This window comes from Helicoverpa armigera, chromosome 13 (assembly GCF_030705265.1).
Source record: "Helicoverpa armigera isolate CAAS_96S chromosome 13, ASM3070526v1, whole genome shotgun sequence".
In the NCBI taxonomy this organism is placed as follows: Eukaryota; Metazoa; Arthropoda; class Insecta; order Lepidoptera; family Noctuidae; genus Helicoverpa; species Helicoverpa armigera.
The window spans coordinates 7,897,527-7,916,555 of NC_087132.1; the positions used below are offsets into that span (position 1 = coordinate 7,897,527).

Sequence of the window (19,029 nt, forward strand, 5' to 3'; positions counted from 1 at the left end):
CGAGGAATTTCAAATATTTAACGCAACTCTAAATCTATTTATTTTTCGTTTCAGGAATCTTGCCGGACAGGACAAATCGAGTTGAAGACATTTATTTGAGATATTATAATGGGTAAGTTTATGTTTCATTCTTTATCTATTCTAATCTTATAAATCTGAAGTTTGTTTACTTGAACTCGCTAATCTCATACCTCTAATAACGAAAGAAATTCAATCTGTTTCAAACATGGAACAGATTACATTTTGTGTGGGAGCACGAAGCAGTTATGAAACGCGTTAAAATAATCCTATGAAACCCTAACAATCTTACTAAATATTTTCCGTTTAAAACAGTATTCAAATAAAAGGAAGGACAATATAGCTCAGCATATCCATAAGTCCAATAGAAAAAGAAAATGTAATCATGACTCGGTGCCAATAAGTCGGTAAAGGAGAATTGAATGCTTATTGGAAAACGCTGTGTATTACTGTTTGTCACGCGATCTAGTCAATGCAAACAATTCTATGTAAGGCAGTAAGGGTACGTTCAAACCAAAACCATTCTGGAAATAAAGAAGGCTCAACCTGTTTATAAGGAGGTTCTTATAGAGAAAGAATGCTTAAATGCTGTGAATAAATAGATTAGTTCTGTGTACGTTTGATTCAAGCATGTTCAAAGTTGGCCTACGAGCACACTGTAGACTTAACAATCGGAAGACAGTAGACGCGAAGGAAAGCCAACCTTTTTTAAAAGAAAATCTTAGGTCTGATGCCGGCTAAGTCCATGATCTTTGTAATGTGCGTACTAACATTCATTTTCACACTGATCTACGAGCCCAAACAACTATCGGCCTACTAAGAGTTTGTAGTGTGCTTGTGCTCAATAGGATCAGGAAGGAATGCTCTTATTTGTTTGGTCTAAACGCACCCTAAAACAGTAAGGCAGGCAGTAAAAGATACAGGGAAAACGCATTATGCATTGAATGAACCGCACTTGGACTAGATCCGTAGGCCAAACACGAACCGTCAACTGTAAATGTAACCGAACGTGACTGAATTTTCAAGATAAAATATTCGTTTCCCATCTGCGTCGATATTTAAATTCTGCACGAACCTATTGTAATTGTTCATGTCCGTTGATGTCAAAATTTTGTACTTACATGATAGTGAGGAGCCACCAACAATCACGAACATTTTAAGTTTTATAAGTCTGTTAGAAAATGTTCGCGCACAAAGGTTACAGAAATGGAAATGTACGCTCGCAATTGGTAACCACTGCGTGCTATAGCGTGTAGAACACAAGAAACGTTTTGTACATCACACTGATATCAGAATCATCAGACAGCCATCCTGATATCAGAATGGCTGTCACCTTTAGATTCTGAATATCTTCAAATCCACGAGGGTAGCAATTGGTAACAACTAATGGTAGCTGGTAGCAATTAGGTAGCAACTCTCTATGTGTATTTCGAGAGGATCGGTCATTTGTGGCAGCGATCCTGACGCAGACAATTTACAATGACATGCATAAACTAATAAAACTTCCTTTTTCTTTTTCAGACAAACAGTGGACGATTACGTGGACATTCCCCTCAGCCAAGCCAGCCGGCTGTTCGAGATCAAAGGCTTCGACAAGAGCAACCCTACCGTCTTCTACATCCACGGGTTCATTGAAGTCGCCCAGCAGGAGAGTATCCAGGTAAGGAAAGCCATATATCTGCGGGTTGTTCGAAAAAGATACCGCGGCCCTGGTACATGAAAGGCCTATGACGGAACACGACCTTTTTTAGTCAGTAAGAGTCTGACACTCCCTCACCGCTGCTAACCCACAGCGGGAGGGGTCATTTGATGATTTTTGACGTCGTTAAAAAAAAGGCAAACCATATAACTGTATAATCAGTTCAAAAACTTATGTTTACAGCTACTTTTTCTCCGGGTGGAAAGTTGTCCCTTGGGTTGTGGAATATCTAGTAATAATTATGCAATACAGATTTTATACTTAAAAACATAAACACAGGAAAGATGTGAGCTCCGCAAGCTTTAAATTATTTATCTTAAGTAATATGCTCCTATTTTCAGTTATAAATGTTTTTCATTTTCTTTCATTGATTGCAGTTTAGTCGCATTAAATCAAAGACTGCCAGTTGCTACATACTCGATACATTGAATCAGTATCTCATTTCAAAGTAGTCAACGTTAATATATTAGGAAACAGACCATCAACCACCATAAATCATACATAGTAACCAGAAACGTTATGGTTTTACTCAAACGCAAACATGATCTAAATACCTATGTATTTATGTTATGAATTTATCTTCTCTATGATGAATAGTTTGGTTAGCAGCGGAATACCGCTAAACCGAGCACGCCAAAAGCCGTTTAATTAATACTAATTTATGAGCAATCCTGCCGTAATTTACTAATTAAATTGCTTCGTAGTGTTGATTGCAATGTATTTTGAGAGTTCTTCGCATTCCGACCGATTCATTCTAAAAATATTTTAATGGGATTTATAGCTATGTATGCAGATTGTTAGGCTAAAGATTGATCAATCTACTTACTGGAATAAAGTGTATAGGTACATATGTACATATTAGGCATATCTTCACGTACCATGGAGAACAAAATCATTCGATATTTATACTATAAAACTTCGACAAGAACTAGGTAGTCCGAACTAAAGCATTCTTTCACTAGACTAGACTATCTTAGTCTATTTATTGAGAAAGACTTCATATAAGTACTGGTGAGCGAAGCAGTTCCCTCGGGACGCACATAAATTCGCAGGAAACTGCTAGGTATAGCTATTTAAGAGAACTGTTATTTACATTTTCACGTGATTTATCACCACTAATAATATCAGTTAAAATATTTTCACTACAAACACGTACTTACATTCCATTTTGCGAGTTACATTTTAACATTCACGTTCTTATGATTCATACAGTGCATTCCGAGATGTGCAACCACGGCACTTTACGTATTGCATACAAAATATTTTATGAATGATTTAAATGTATCGATTCATGTAGACTGTAATGCAGGGGCAGGTTTGGTAGTTTTGATTTGAATAACTTTTGTCCAACTGCCAAGAAAGGTTATATTGTTGAGCTTCATTCTTGTGAAGGGAATAGATTTCTAACCTAAGAATTTTTGATTTAATAAAGCGGCCAGTCTCTGTCTCTGACACACATTTAGATATCAAACTCATTACTTGTTACTAATTAACGAAACAGAGAAATAGAGACTTTAAATTTCATGTGAACAATGAAATAGGTAAACGGTCCTGGTTAACATGTAATTTTATTCTTTTTGTTATAAGAGTTTATCACTATTGTCTAAAAGACCGATTTCTAAAGACATTTCCTACGCGTTCTATGTTATCTCGCCATTAACCCTTTACCAGGAAGACATCTGTCTTCCATTACGCTATCTGGTGCCATGGGATGGGATAAGGTTGCACAATCACGGAAGGGTTGATCACCGAGATATATCGTGTTTATACAAATATAACTAGTGTTTAAGTCGATATATTTACCAAGTTTAAGCCATTGAATATGTTAGGGTTAAAACCATGTACATATAGACAATATGAGCTTTAGTTGTCAGCTGTTTTATGTTTTTTCAACATTATCTAAACATAGCAATAAACCATGGAAAAGCGGTGTGATTGATGGCAAAATATATGCTTGAGGCTACTATTTAAAATGCCATTAGACCACAATAAAAATCGGAATCCATTTTTTCTGTAGGTAATTTTGTAGGTGTAAAACCACAATGCCATCATCCTCTAAAGCTCATGCTGTTTTTATGACCTCTGATTATTGGTTAGATGAATCGGTATGAAAATCACATCGTAATTCGTAACTTATTGATAACTTAAGCGGCAATAACTCATGGCTAAATCGTTAGCCTCGCAGACGAGAGGTCTAACTTCGACTCTCTTCATAGCACTATTGCCATAAACCCACTCCAAATAAAAGAAAATTTAGCTTAGTCAAGCCATCTTTCATCATCATCAGTAATTTTATTTAGGTAGTCGTAATGTCAGCAATAGGTAAAACCTATTGCTGACACTTTTTATCTTGTTGACAAAGAAAGAGTCAGCAATAGATTTAAAGAAGCTTTAACATTAATGGAGCTTTGTGCAACTGATGGAGTTAAACCACATTGCATTGCATACCTAAGCAAAAATGTTTAATAACGTAATCAATTTATCATTTTTTATTTCCAGGTCATGGTGAGCTCGTACTTGGAAGCCAGACCGGGTACAAACGTGATATTATTGGACTGGTCCAACATGGCCCACGGTTCATACTTAGTCAATGCCGCGCGCAACACGAAAAAGGTAAGATAACATAAAGACATACCTGCGCATTTACATATTCATATATTTAAATGGCCCATATATGTATAGATAAATCCACGCATTTATTTATATTTCAAGAGCCTTAATATTTCTCATATGGAATTGGCAGAGGCGAATGCTCTTTATTGCAGCTTAAAATTCTGTTTACTAATCGTTTTATGTGCATACACACACACAGTACACAGTTTTGGCAATGGAAATTGACAGCTTTCAGATTTAGATGCCAAAAGAATAATTTTGTACTTAAATACGTAATTTTGATGGCGCAATAAACACATAGTTTGTCTTGCAAGATGTCATGAATAAGATGTGTCCATTTAAAAGTTCCATTTGTGTCAATAACCAAAGCAATTTTTAGATGGTTAAGTTTATTCATATCTTATAGGCTTGACCTAAAAAATCAACGATGATATCATAACGGAATTTTCTTACCATCTTATGCGTATTCAATCGACATGTTGTTTTGTTTTTCTATATACAAGTAAATACGTACATTTAATATACATATGAATAATTTAGACCTACGCCAAAGGTGATGGCTTGTTAACCTGGTGACCTTCATTTGTATGCCATGTCTTCGATATTACTAAATACTAATTTAGTGTGATTGTTTGTAGGTACTGTAATTAAATCCTTGTATTTAATAGTAGATGGTCGGTGACTAAAGAGACTTTGGGGTATTTTAAATATATTTGAGATTTTGTTTAAACTAATAATTTGATAATTTCATTTCCAGGTCGGAATGGCGGCAGCTGAGCAACTAAACAAATTGTTAGACTCTGGACTTCTGTTAGAAAAATTCCACGTCATAGGCCATTCTTTAGGAAGCCACGTAGCTGGATACACTGCGAGGGAACTTAAGACGAAATACAATAAAGTAGTTAAAAGGTACGTAATTAGTCTTCACATTCTATCTTAATAAAGATTTCAGTGATAATAGGGATATACTTATAAGGAGAACCTTCATTTATCAGTAAACGACTGGATGTCTTACAGCTGAAATGATGATGTCAATGAGTGGTATTAATAGTTATGAGCTTTAAGCAACGGTTATAGAGCTTCAGTTATCAATATTTCCATGCAAAAGGGCCTTGTGTGTGAGGGATCCATTCTTTACAAAAATAGTAGCTAATTAGTGTCACCCTATCTATAAAGCCCAAAATTAAATGTCAATGACCTCAATATTTACCCCCTTACACCTTATCTCCCAAGTTAACATCAGCCTACGAAAATTTCAGATTAACAGCACTCGATCCTGCTTTTCCAGCCTTCTACCCTGACGGAGTGGTGATGGAGCACGTGAACGCTAAAGATGCGGAGTTCGTGGACGTCATCCATACCGACGCTGGTGGTTACGGCGCTCCCGTCAGAACTGGTACTGCTGACTTCTGGCCCAATGGGGGGAAGAGCATACAGCCAGGATGCCCCAGATTTGCACCTATACCTCTCTCCGATGATAGTAAGTTCGTAAACTTGTGTACATTGATTAAGTTTGTTCTAATCCTTGAGTTCGTTGAGTGCCAGCTAACCACAGAATTCTGCTTCTATCATTCTCATTTATCTGCTTAAATAAAGTATATTGTCGACTTCTAGCGTCAACCACGTGTGTTGCTTCTTTATTCAGAAGTTACTAACAGCATTTTATAATTTATATGTTAAATGCTTTTGCAATATCTATGCTAAAGTGTTGCTTGTCCATCTTCCATTTATTTAGCTTAGTCGATTTATCTAATTATTCTTTCAGTCTTAATATTACATTATTATATGTATCGTCATTCGTGAAATTGTTCTAGACCTTTATCCTAAATTGTAAAAAATATTCAGCTCCATCTGGTAACACTGAGAGACGAGGCAAACGTTCGCGGGAAAACGCTAGACGGATGAAGAGTAGGTAGAATTTCAACATTTACTTCATGTGGTGTGATGTTCCTTAGCTTGATACTTAAAAAGTAAGAAACAAGGGATTCAGGGGCGTATTAAGACACGCTATAAGTTTTGGAAGAAGGAAGATCTCTCTTGCACTGTATCATGAATTAATACAGGTCATCGAAAAATAGACAAGACTTTTGAGCTAAAAAACAAATAGGTAGTAGCAAACATGGTGACGTTATTGTAATAAAGATACAAAGGTGGTGGTATAAAACACATCTTTAACTTATAGCACTTTCAAAAACAAACCATAGTAGCAAAAGCACAAGGACCATATTTAACTTAGCACCGGCTATGGCTATGTCTCTTACCTCCGTGAGGAATTACGGTAAAGACAGACAAGTGTCTCAGCAAAACATAGCATTTTTTTCCTTGTTTGTCTAAATATTCCTTCTAATATTTTCAGACCTCTGCAGTCATTGGCGGTCATGGCGATTCTTCGCGGAATCAGTAATAAATCCGGAGGCGTTTCCAGCCTCACCTGCCGAATCTTACCATAAGTTTAGAGAAAATGCCAACCCTGAAGAAGGAATGGTTTACATGGGCTTCAACTGTGATACTAGGTAAATTATTGTCGTTTTTAACCGACTTCCTAAAATGGAGAAGGTTCTCTATTGGGATGTTTATTTTTAATGTCTTCATTTATTTTTAAACGTGTGTTTTGGTTATAATGAAATACAGAAAACAGGTACAAATAATCTAGAGGCATACACATAGTACGTAGCTATGTGTGTACCGTCTAGATTAATTGATTTGTTCAAAAATTAATTGCAGTAAGATTTTTGGGCCCGTGGCTGTGTTATAAAAAAATGGTTCAAATATTTTAGGTTTAAAATCAATTGAAGATAACAATTTCAAATACTTAATATTTATTATATTTTATTCCAGTGCCCAAGGATCATATTATTTGACGACAAACTCCGAAACACCATTCGGGAAAGGAATGGATGGACTTTACCCGAAGAGCAAAAAGAATTCCGTTAAAAAATAATAATAATTACATTTAAGATTTATTCAATAGTAAGAAAAACTCTTTAAAAGTACCTAGATGTAAAAAACGATACTCAAATCGGTGTCGGATATTTTCTATGAAAAAAACACAAATATGTTGTTGTACCTTTACAAAAACAATAAGAATTACAACTAGATACTGCATAAGATCTTTATAGTAATGTCGTTAACAAAAATGAAACAAATTCAAACGTAGTACTATATTTCTCCGTATAAATTCATAGTTGTACAAAATACTTAAACAGTGTGTATAAATTCGTTAGATCACAAAATAATTTGAATTAACTATGCTATACATCACATACACAACTATTTTGTAGAAAAAAAAAGCAAATGCGTTCTTTTGTAATTTAATTTTGAAGTTGTGTAAATCAAATATAAAATAGGTGCAGTATGTCATAAAAGTACATAAATAGAGTCTTTATCACATAGTATTTTTATTTTTAAGACAAGGGTGAAATCAAGGGTTTTGTCAATGGTGTACAACTTTATGTGTATCTAATATCAGCAAGTTTAGTGTTCTGTTATTTTAGGGGCTACATATAAAAAATATACGACAAAATATAATTTTTATTTGTTAAAAAGTACTTAACCAATTCATAAAAGCTGTAAAATATAATAAAAACCAACCCATATCGTATTAGAGACACACTTTTATTTTATACTTATCTTATTCACCGACTGTAATTTTGAGACATTTTTGAAATGCAATCAAAAAGTAAATTACCTAAATCCTACTTACATAGTACCTAGTTATTATCAAACAAAATATTTATAGAAAATAAATTATAAAGAGCCTAAAAATAATAACACATTCAATGTTATAAGTAGCAACGCACAATACTATATAATATAGGCATATAATATACATATGTATATGTATTTTTAAGATTGCATCGAAAAAAACTTTACAAAAGTTATAAAGTTACATTATGTATATGTAAGTATAACATCACACTTTCTATAGTTTTAGTAATTTATTAGTGTTCAATCGGTACTTAAGGGAACAATGTTATATTTTAATTTAAATGCAGGACATTTATGATATTATATATTTTGTTGTTGACTTGATTTGAATGTCAGTTTAAATAAAAAATGAAAAATATTACTTTGTATTTTTTTTTATATTAGACAAACTTATATCCTATCCTGGGTTTATATATGACGCTGCATAAATTAATCCAGTAGATATCATTCTTCAATTCTTCTCTGTATACTTTTTTTTCGTTCTTATCACACGTCAAATTATTTTGAACTGGCTTTTGTCATTATTTTGTTTTATATTCAAATTCCGTTGACTCATTCTCATCGTTGCAGCACTCTCATTTGACAGTCGGCTTCCAGTTTTCTGATCGAAACATTTCTATTTCTTCATCATAAGCGATACTTCCCGTTTTCTGATATTGCTCAAACCTTAATGATGCATCTCTTGAAATTAAATACGTAAGATAACCTGCCAGAGCGAAGGCAAAAACCCTGAAAAATATGTTTATATTTTGTGATTTCATACAGCATAAATATAGCAATAACATGTTCGTATTAGCAACGCGTTTATGTCAGTAACGAAAAATGAAAAAAAAAGACAATATGGGACTTGGCAAATACTCTGAATTAAAATATGGGTACTTTTACTTAGTACAATTTTTATGTCACAATATTACATATTTTTATATTATTTATATACATATTATATAAAAATGATAGCCACTTTTCGTTCTAATTTTATAACTCAAGAAGGTTCCCCCCTATCCAAACCAACGGTTTTTAGACTTTGTTCGGACTATTTACTAGATTGTTTATATAATGTTTGCACAAAATAGGTTGAGCGGTTCTCCATTTAACGTAGCGAAGCGCGTATGGGGCTGCTAGTATGTTATATATATGTTACCAGCCAAACTCGATTCCACGACAAACGAACTAAATTTGAGTCAGCTAAACCTCAATTGTCATATTGGACAGATATATTACTATAAAATTATTATATTTTGATACTTAATATTATAAATGTTACTTAATATTATAAATGTTTCTTAAAATAATATTGCATACTATGTTTTTCATAATATACTTTCTTTTTTAAGCTTGAAAAAAAAAAAGAAAAAAAAATTACTACTTCTTTACATTATTATCACTCAATCACTCCACACACAATGTATTTTAGTATATATATATATTTTTAATTAAAGACAGTTGACTCACCCGATCAGCATTTCGTAGGCCTGTTCTACTGCGGCGTGATCTTAGAACGGAATCGCAACGCATAGAATTTCTTTTGTAAGGCAGCGGTCATACAAAACTCTTTGCGGCTCAAAGGTAGAGTAGGTGAACTTTTATAGTTTTTTTTATTATTTATTTATTTATTTACACCACTACCTACCATTACAGGTTTATCTTAACCTAATGCGATAGACGGGACACAATACTACAAAATAATAACTGAAAACATATAGATAACGCCAATGCACAACAACATCAAAACATAAAAATTAAACAGGAAAATTTAGTTCCATCGCTTGGTGGTGCACCAGGATTATGGGCGCACAATGCCTGTGTTTGGAAGTTATTCGCAAATCGAATTTGGTGAAAAGTTTCCACGATAAATGGGCTAACATTAAAAGAATTTTTCCAGATTGTCTTACGTAAAAATCGACTATGCAGGAACTTATTATACCTACTCTATTTGAGTAGGCATCAAACCATGGACAAACCAACAAATAGGTCCAGAATTCGAGTCAGATTAGTTCGTTTGAGAAAACAAACTCTTCAGCTTTTCAATATTAATTTAGATTAAACGTATAATATTAAGTCCAGTAGACTGCACATCAGTGGTAACTGTCATGCACCTTAACTTAATAGTAATAAGTACGATTTTCCTATAAAACTGTTACCACTGACCTGAAGTTGACTGTACGGTGACTGCTGCATATATGTGTACGTAGCCTTATAATTCTAAACAAACGCATTGTTTACCAGGTATGACGTCATTTGTATCGTCTTGCCTTATTTATTTTACAAACATTCATTGTCGGCTCAATATGTCTTCTGCTTCCATTCTTCCCTGGCATTCGTCATACTGACACTCACTCCCTTCTTTCATGTTTACATCTTTCATGCAATATATCCATCTTTTCTTATGCCTTCCTCTTCCTCTCCATCCATCTACATTCATACATAGCACACACTTGGTTGCATGCGTATCATCCCTCCTCATTACATGCCCATACCACGACAATATTCTACTTCTCATCTTTTCTGTAACTGGCGCTACTTTCAGACTTCCTCTAATGTAATCATTCCTCACTTTATCCATTACTGTCACCACACGTCCATCTCAACATTCTCATTTCTGTTATATGCACTCTCTTCCCATCACACTTTTTCAATGCCCAACACTCAGATACATACAGGACGACAGGTCTAGTTATGGGTTTGTATTTTTTAAATTAATCAGATCAAGTGCATCCTTCCATGATTTTGGAAGTAAAAAACCACCTAACACCAATTCAGAAATGTATGGAAATTGAAACCGCACACCGCCGTGGAACGACAGTGGGTATTTATTTTTATTGGCAATGCAGGAAATAAAAAAATTGAATCGTCGTTTTACTAATACTATTTAATTTATTTTAATTACATGTGATATATAACTATAGAATAACACAGTGACTGAATAAAATTATTGATAGTTAATAATACATTTAGGTACCTAACATTTTACAATCAGATACAACCAACTGTAAACTAAATCAGGCCTTGTTTTATTATTCACAATTTTAATTAATTAATAGATAATAGATGGTTCTATTTCATAGGTTAGTATTTTAAAGGATGACAGACATATAATACAGCCATATAATATGTGTAAATCTATGTGCAATTAACTTTTTGCTGACAAATATACTTAAGATGCAACCCATCTCATTCCTAATTTGTCACATTAAGGGTCGTCGTGTTTGGTTTCCAAATCCATTCCACCAGTTCCTCAGACTTAAGTTTGAAGTAACTTAAAGTATCTGCTGACCGTTTTTGTTTAATAGAAGCCCTGATATGACTTACAGTCATATAAACGGTATATATCGCTGCTATGGCCATTCCAGCTCTGAAAAATAATAATTTTAAATACCTAAATAATGATTGAAAGAAAGAAGACGTGACGTTCGTACAAATCCAGGTAACGAACATTAAGGGAAATGTCGAATTAATTTGAAATGGTAAATGGAAATGGATCTGCTGTATTATTGAAAACTGAAAACTAGAAAAAAATAACTATTTTGGGGGGCTCCCATACAACAAACGTGATTTTTTTTGCTCATTTTGCTCTGGCACGGAACCCTTCGTGCGCGAGTCCGACTCGCACTTGGCCGGTTTTTTTCAAATTGACTAAAAGCTAATTAAAGAAATATTTACAGAAGAACACACGTAGCCATTGTTGACTAAAAATGAAACCACTAAACCACTTCAACACCATCAAAAACGTCACTTTGAAATCCTGAAATGTATTGAGCTCATATATAATTAATAAGACCGACTATTCTTTTTCACATCAAAAATACATTTCAAGCAGCTATCAGAATGAAGGAAAGTTGTTGAATGGAGTTATTATCAAGATAGAAAACAAAGCAAGTAAACAAGTATTGTGATATCCTATTATTGAAAAAGCATTTTAATGCAGTGAATATCTATTGAATTGAATTACGTTATCACTTTGCGCTGCCGTACGTATATCGAAAGACCTACTGTTATGTTCCAAGCCTCTATAAGCATTGAAATCACACATATACGTTAAGCTCTAAAAACAATATAATTTATAATTAATTCAAACCATAATTTGGCAGTGCGATTCTTCGCGGAATCAGTAATAAATTCGGAGGCGTTCCCAGCCTCACCTGCCGAATCTTACCATTTTAGAGAAAATGCCGACCCTGAAGAAAGGATGGTATACATGGGCTTCAACTATGATAATGAGCGAATGAAATTAATAGTTTTTTTTTTTTCACGTGCGTCGTATTTTGATTTGTGGCTACTGACTACCCATAATGACTGCCAAAGATGTTTAAATGACAGCCGGGACAAAACAGTTTATTGTGCCTCCTGAAACTTCTTATGACAAGATGGTAACTCATCCACGGACCGACCACTCTAAGCGTTGCTTAACCTTATGAACGAGCATTTCAGTAGATACTGTCTATGCGTTCACAAATAATAAAATTTGTAGTAAGATTTTTGGCTTATGATTGTAAAGAGCCTTAAAAGTTTTATCGTACATGTCTTTCCCAGCTTCATAATCTTCCACCTCTATATACTTAAAATTAAAATATTAATTGTGATTATTTTATGCCTATTTATTGTAATTTTATTCTAGTGCTAACAATCATATTATTGAACAACACACTCTGAAACACCTTTCGGAAAATGAATGGATGGACTTTAACAGTAAGAAAACTCTCAAAAATTAACTAGGTACCTAAATGTAAAAAGCGATACTCAAGTTGGTGTCGGATATTTTCTACGAAAGAAGAAAAAAAATATCCCTTTAAAACTAGCGGGATTATTCCTATTTTTAATTTTATCTAAATTAAGGTGAAATCAAGGATTTTAGGTCGACAGGTTGAATAATGTAAAACTTTATGTGTATTTAATATCAACATGTTAAGTGTTCTGTTATTTTAGGTGTTACATATAAAAATATTTAATAAAATTAAATTTTATTTCTTAAAAAGTACTTAACCATTCATAAAAGCTGAAGGATATATACAAAAAAAAACAACCGATATCAAGTTAGATACACACTTTTTGTTTTATATTTATCTTATTGACTGACTGCAATTTTGAGACATTTTTTAAATGTAATCAAAAAGTAAATTACCTAAATCCTACTTACATAGTATCTAGTTATAGATTCAAACAAAATATTTATAGAAAATAAATTATAAACAGCCTAAAAATAATAACACATTCAATGTTGTAAGTAGCACAAAAATATATAAGATAGACAAATAATATAAATTTATATGTATCGAAAATTGAGATTGCATCGAACAGAACTTTACATGTATGTAAGTATAACACAGCACACTTTCGATATTTAATTGACAATGTTATATTTTAATTTAAATGCGTGATATTTACCTATAACATAGACTAATATACTAGTCTATGCCTATAATATTATATGACTTGATTTGAATATCAGATTAAATAAGAAAGAAAAAATATATAATTTTGTATTTTTTTTTGCGTTTGATGTTTACCTGTATGGGTTCCGTTCAGATAGACCGGGTCGGAGAGCATCGGCGGCGCGCAGTTTTCTTTTGAGCCAAACGTCAAGAAAAAATACACGATCGGAGCCGGTCAGCTCCTCTTATTGTTTCACAAAGAGTGCATTCGAGCATTCTCAATGACAAAAACAGTGCACATGCAAAAATAAACCTTACTTCAAATACTAAGTACTCAATTTTCAACGTGCATAGAATTTGCTCTGCTCTCCGACCCGATCTATCTGAATGGACCCTATTTGTGACATATCACATCAGTAAAACTTAAAATCCTGGGTTTACATATCACGCTGCATAAATAAATCCAGTTTTTATTCTTCAATTCTACTCTATTTACATTATTATCGTTTTTATGACACATCGAATTATTTTTAAGTAGTTTTTGTCTTTGTTTTATATTCAGAATCCGTGGCTCATTCTCATTACTCATCCTGTTCAGCGCAGCACTGTGATTGCATTGTCGGCTTCCAGTCATCTCGGAACATTTCTATTTCATCCTTAAAAGCGATACTTCCAGTTTTCTTATAATTCTCATACCTTAATGATGCATCTCTTGAAATTAAATACGTAAGGTAACCTGCCACAGCGAAGGCAAAAACCCTGAAAAAAAATTTTTTGTTATTTCATACAATATAAACATAACAATAACATGCTCGTAATAACAAAGAGTTTTAAATGATATCAGTAACGAAAAATTAAAAAAAAATAAGAAAAAAATATCAACATGCCACTTGTAATCTGAATTAAAATAATTGCATTTTTTATGTCACAATATTCAGTGTTTACATATTATATAAATAAATTAATGCCACTTTTCTTTCTAATTTTAGGTAAAACTCAAGAACGGGCTCACCTATCCAAACTACAAGGCTTTGTTCGGATTATTTACTAGATGGTTTATATGAAGCTAATTTTGCCACAGCTGAACATCAACAAACATCAACTGTCATTATTTGTATAAAATTATTCCTTCTTTATATTATTATCACTCAATCACTCCACACAAAATAATCTAATTTTAGGATTAATTTTTGCACAGGGATTAATTATTTTTTCATCCCACCATCTCGGAAAGAGTAGTTTTACCCTTTGATATCTGAGCGCAAAAGTCGTTTTTATCCTCTAGAGCGGCAAAGTGATTTGAATTTAGAACATCGTGTGCAATACTCCATTTGTGACAATCTTGATAAGACTTTTCAAACAAATACATAGTAAACAAATAAAATACTGCTTAAAATAATTATTTAATTAATTAAGTAATTTTTATTATTGTTTTTACATATATTTTTAACCTCGTTTCATTTTTAAACTGAGTTTTCAAATAAAATGATCCTTAATAGGTACTTCTTTTTAATTTGATACTCATATGTGCGCGCCATTTTGTTTTCTAGCATCTAGTGTAATTTCCTCGATGAGGTGGGATGAAAAGTTACGTGTTGCACTCGAGTGCAAAAATTTTTCACCTTGTGCTCTTTTGAAAAATTGAGCCCGCGGTTAAAAAGCAACTTTGCACTCTTGTATAACAAATAACTATTACCACATATGCACTAAAATAGTTAAAAACAGTTGACTCACCCGATCAGCATTTTGTTGGTTTGTTGTACTGCGGCGTGATCTTAGAGCCGAATCACAACGCCCAGAATTTCATTTGTAAGGCAGCGGTCATACACACAATGTCTGTGTTTGGAGAATAGTCGAATAGTTGTTAGAATAGTAGAAAAGATTCCTCGATAAATGGCTAACACTCAAAGAATGATTAAAATCAATAAATACCGTAGCGAAATAATTTATTTTCCAAAACTTTAAAGAACAACAAGCCTTACAATTGGGCCTAAACTAGGCAAGGTCTTGGTCACTATTTAATTTATCGTTTGCAAGATAAAATAATCGTATAATACTAGTAGGTAGGTACAGTGTCTGCTGCATATATGTGTACGTAGCCTTATAATTCTAAACAAACTCATTGTTTACCAGGTATAGCGTCATTTGTATCGCCTTATTTATATATATAAACATTCCATTGTTGTTGATTACAGTAGTACTTCATAGTTAATACGGATTGTAACAGTATGTTACAAGCAAAACCACAATACAGGATCCACCACGCCCCCCTCCCCTCATCTCAATAATTTCCAATGCACCTTACTTGTCTAACAGATAGAATACCTACCTTGCCAGGCCAGGTGACCGAAAAAAATCAGCTCTCGAATGTCAGTCTTACAAATTTAAGACCGCGTTTTTTTTTCAAACTTAAAATTAGTTGCGCTCGCTTTTCTCGTGCTATGTTTCCCTGTTTTTTGCTTTCTCCAACCAACAAAAAAATAGGTACGTCTAGGCTAAATTTTACGTCATTTTTGTTTTGAACTAGAACTGCGCTCGCTCATTTAGAAACTGCATGCCATTGTTTTTGCATTTGCTTACTAACAAAGAAGCGAACCTGCGACGGTACTTGCGTTTTGTAGACCCAATGTTAAGTTTGTAAGTGAAAGATTTGATTGGTCGAAAACTCTGTTTTTTACCCTTCCACCCTTGTTTTTTATCCCTTGTCAAAACTTTAAATACGTTCGTTACTGATACTACATATGTATAATAAAAAGTATAGGTATGTCCTATTAATTTTTTGGCAATGTAGGAAAATAAAAAACTGAATCATCGTTTTACATACTTAATTTATTTCAGTTACATCTGACTAACAAATACATAATATAGAGGTAGAATAACACAGTGTCTGAATAAATTATTAATAATTAATAATACATCTACCTAACATTTTACAGTCAGATATACCTAACTTTAAACACAACAAGGCCTCGTCTTGTTACACACAGAGTTCTATTTCACATAGTATTATTTTAAAGGATGACAGACAATATAATTTTATATGTATGAATCTATGTGCATGTGAATTTTTTTGCTGACCAAATATAAGTAAGATATATATCCCATCTTATTCCCAATAACTTATCATGTTAAGAGTCGTCGTGTTCGGTTTCTAAATCCATTCCGTCAGTTCTTCCAAGTACTTAAATTTGAAGTACTTAAAAATATCTGATGATCGCGTTGGTGACATAGTATCCCTGACATGATTTACAGCCAAATAAACGGTATACACCGCTGCTGAAGCCATTGCAGCTCTGAAAAATATTAATTTCATTCAATTAAAGAAGTTTCGTAGACAGGTGTCATTGAACATCTTTGGCAGTCGTTTCTGGTAGTTAGAAACCAGTAAGTTCGACTTCCAGTCTTACCAAGGGAAATCCCAGGCTCTTAGCCAGGATAACTGGGTTGAGGAAGTCAGATAAGCAGTCGCTCCTTGTAAAACACTGGTGTTTAGCTTCATGAGCGTTTCCGAAAAAGAAAGACGATGTGATTCGAACAAAACGTCAAGGGAAATATCGAATTAATTTAAAAACCTTGTTTGTATTTAAAAATATAATAGTACGCCAGTGGTTTTACCCGCTTCTTGAGGGAACCACTCCGCACACCTGGATAAAACAGGCAATATCTTATTCTAATGGATCTGCTGTATTATTGCCAAGTTTCTCCAAAATCCGGTTACAAGAGAACAAGGAAGGAACACACACACACACACACACATGTTACTGCTTTTTTTAACTTTAACCAAGTAAATACCATATGTATTTTAAATTAACTTAAAGCTAACTAAAGAAATATTTACATAAGGACAACCGGAGCCATTGTTGTGTGTCTAATATTTTTTCTGTTATACGTATTTTAACAACTGTAATACCATTCCAAAACAACAACAAAATTACCAAAACTTCACTTTGAAAACCTGAAATGTATTGAAATAATTAATTGCACCGTCAAAACTACATTTCGAGCAGCTATTAGAATGAAAGAAAGTTGTTGAATGGAGCTATTATCAAGATAGAAAACAAAGAAACTAAACAACTATTGTGATATCCTATTATTGAAAAAGCATTTTAACGCCATGAATATTATTATTAACGCTATTGAATTGAATTACGTTATTAGGTTGCGCTGTTGTCGAGTAGATTTTTTTTAAATGTATATTTTATTCCAAGCTTCTATAACTATTTAAATCACACATATACTCTAAGCTTCAAAAACATAATGTAATTCATAATTAATTGAAACCATACTGAGTTCAGTGTTTTTATCTAGTTCCTACTATCCCACTGATGAACAAAGTTCGGCCTATTACATGTCTGCACCCCCTTGATGTTTTAAATCCATCATTAAATATTATTTCTTGACTTTAACTTTTTATAGGTTCATACGCTTTCATTCACTAAAGCCCACCGATAACATAAACGTCAATATTCTTAATGTTCAAGTACTGTGAATTTTCACTATCAATTTTCAAAGTAGGCAGTCGTTTTAGGAAAAAGGGTCTCTCCTTATATACCCTTCGTCGGTATGTCGGTAAAACTTAAAATCGTCTGAAAAAAAAACTGGTAAGCATAATTCTTAAAAAAAAAAAAACAATTTTGTATTATTTACTTTTGTATTTATTTAAAACATTCTTGTACATATACCTAATTAGTATCTCTACGAAATAATTGACTTGTTAGAACTAGCATCATAGTTTTAAACTTATTTAAGTTAAAATCTATAACATAAAGTATTTCAAGTAACAATATTAACACTTGGCACTATCTTGTATTTATCATTATATATTTTTCTTAAAAGATGAAGTTTAAATACATAACAAAAATCTACCACTTACGGACACTTTAATTATACAGGTAGGTATGCTTTACAAGTAGTAACGTATTAAGTAGTTATAAGTTTTTACAAGAATTAAAAATAATTATTACAATTTCAGTATAATTCTTAAATTATATTATCTGAACTTTCGCATGGCTTTTGTTACAAAATTATCCAATATTAATTTAAGACATAGGTTACATTACATTTTTTATTTCAGAAAACCTACAGATATTATTCAGCCCAATGAAACTAAATTACCTTTTAATCACAGCCTATAGAGTAAAATTTTATTATTAATTTAACATTTTAAATATTGTTGGATTCATTCCAATTGGAGGTCCAATTATCAGTCCAATTTGCATACATCTCGTAAGAATCGGGACCTTGATATTCAGTATCATCACTTAAAAATTTGAATTTCAGTACTTCTTTTTTCAGATCGTGGTATATTAGATACACGCTGTATGCTAACGCACCTGTCAATAAATATCTGTAAAGAAATAGTAGATTTCTGTAACACTTTTTTCGAAAAATATCTATATATTTAGAAGGAGAAATCTTAGATAAAAACAGCCAGGAATAATAAGAAACATTTTTAATTCTTTCAGGTCAAACTAAACCTAAATCTTATAAGCGTGCAATTTTTACACTTACCTACATATACCTATAAAATGGCCCTCGAAACACGAATCGAATCGAATAGGCAAGACCATTTAGAAACTTTTCGACACCATGGTGGTAAAAAAATTACAGGCGTAAAATCAT

The 19,029-nt window shown here is 32.9% G+C and overlaps 1 protein-coding gene across 4 annotated transcripts in view; it reads left to right on the plus strand.

Annotated features, from left to right (window-relative positions):
- LOC110370744 (inactive pancreatic lipase-related protein 1) overlaps positions 1-8,397 on the plus strand; it is a 28,217-nt gene extending 19,820 nt beyond the window's left edge. For 2 of the 4 annotated variants that reach the window (XM_021326671.3, XM_021326670.3), the window contains exons 2-9: positions 55-112; positions 1,540-1,678; positions 4,217-4,330; positions 5,088-5,239; positions 5,590-5,810; positions 6,176-6,238; positions 6,687-6,843; positions 7,169-8,397. In XM_021326671.3, coding sequence (XP_021182346.3) covers positions 55-112; positions 1,540-1,678; positions 4,217-4,330; positions 5,088-5,239; positions 5,590-5,810; positions 6,176-6,238; positions 6,687-6,843; positions 7,169-7,271 — 1,007 coding nt within the window. In that variant the 3' untranslated portion in view covers positions 7,272-8,397. The remainder of the gene's footprint in view (positions 1-54; positions 113-1,539; positions 1,679-4,216; positions 4,331-5,087; positions 5,240-5,589; positions 5,811-6,175; positions 6,239-6,686; positions 6,844-7,168) is intronic. The other 2 variants (XM_021326673.3, XM_021326672.3) reach the window with 1 other exon arrangement.
- The last annotated feature ends 10,632 nt before the right edge of the window (positions 8,398-19,029 follow it).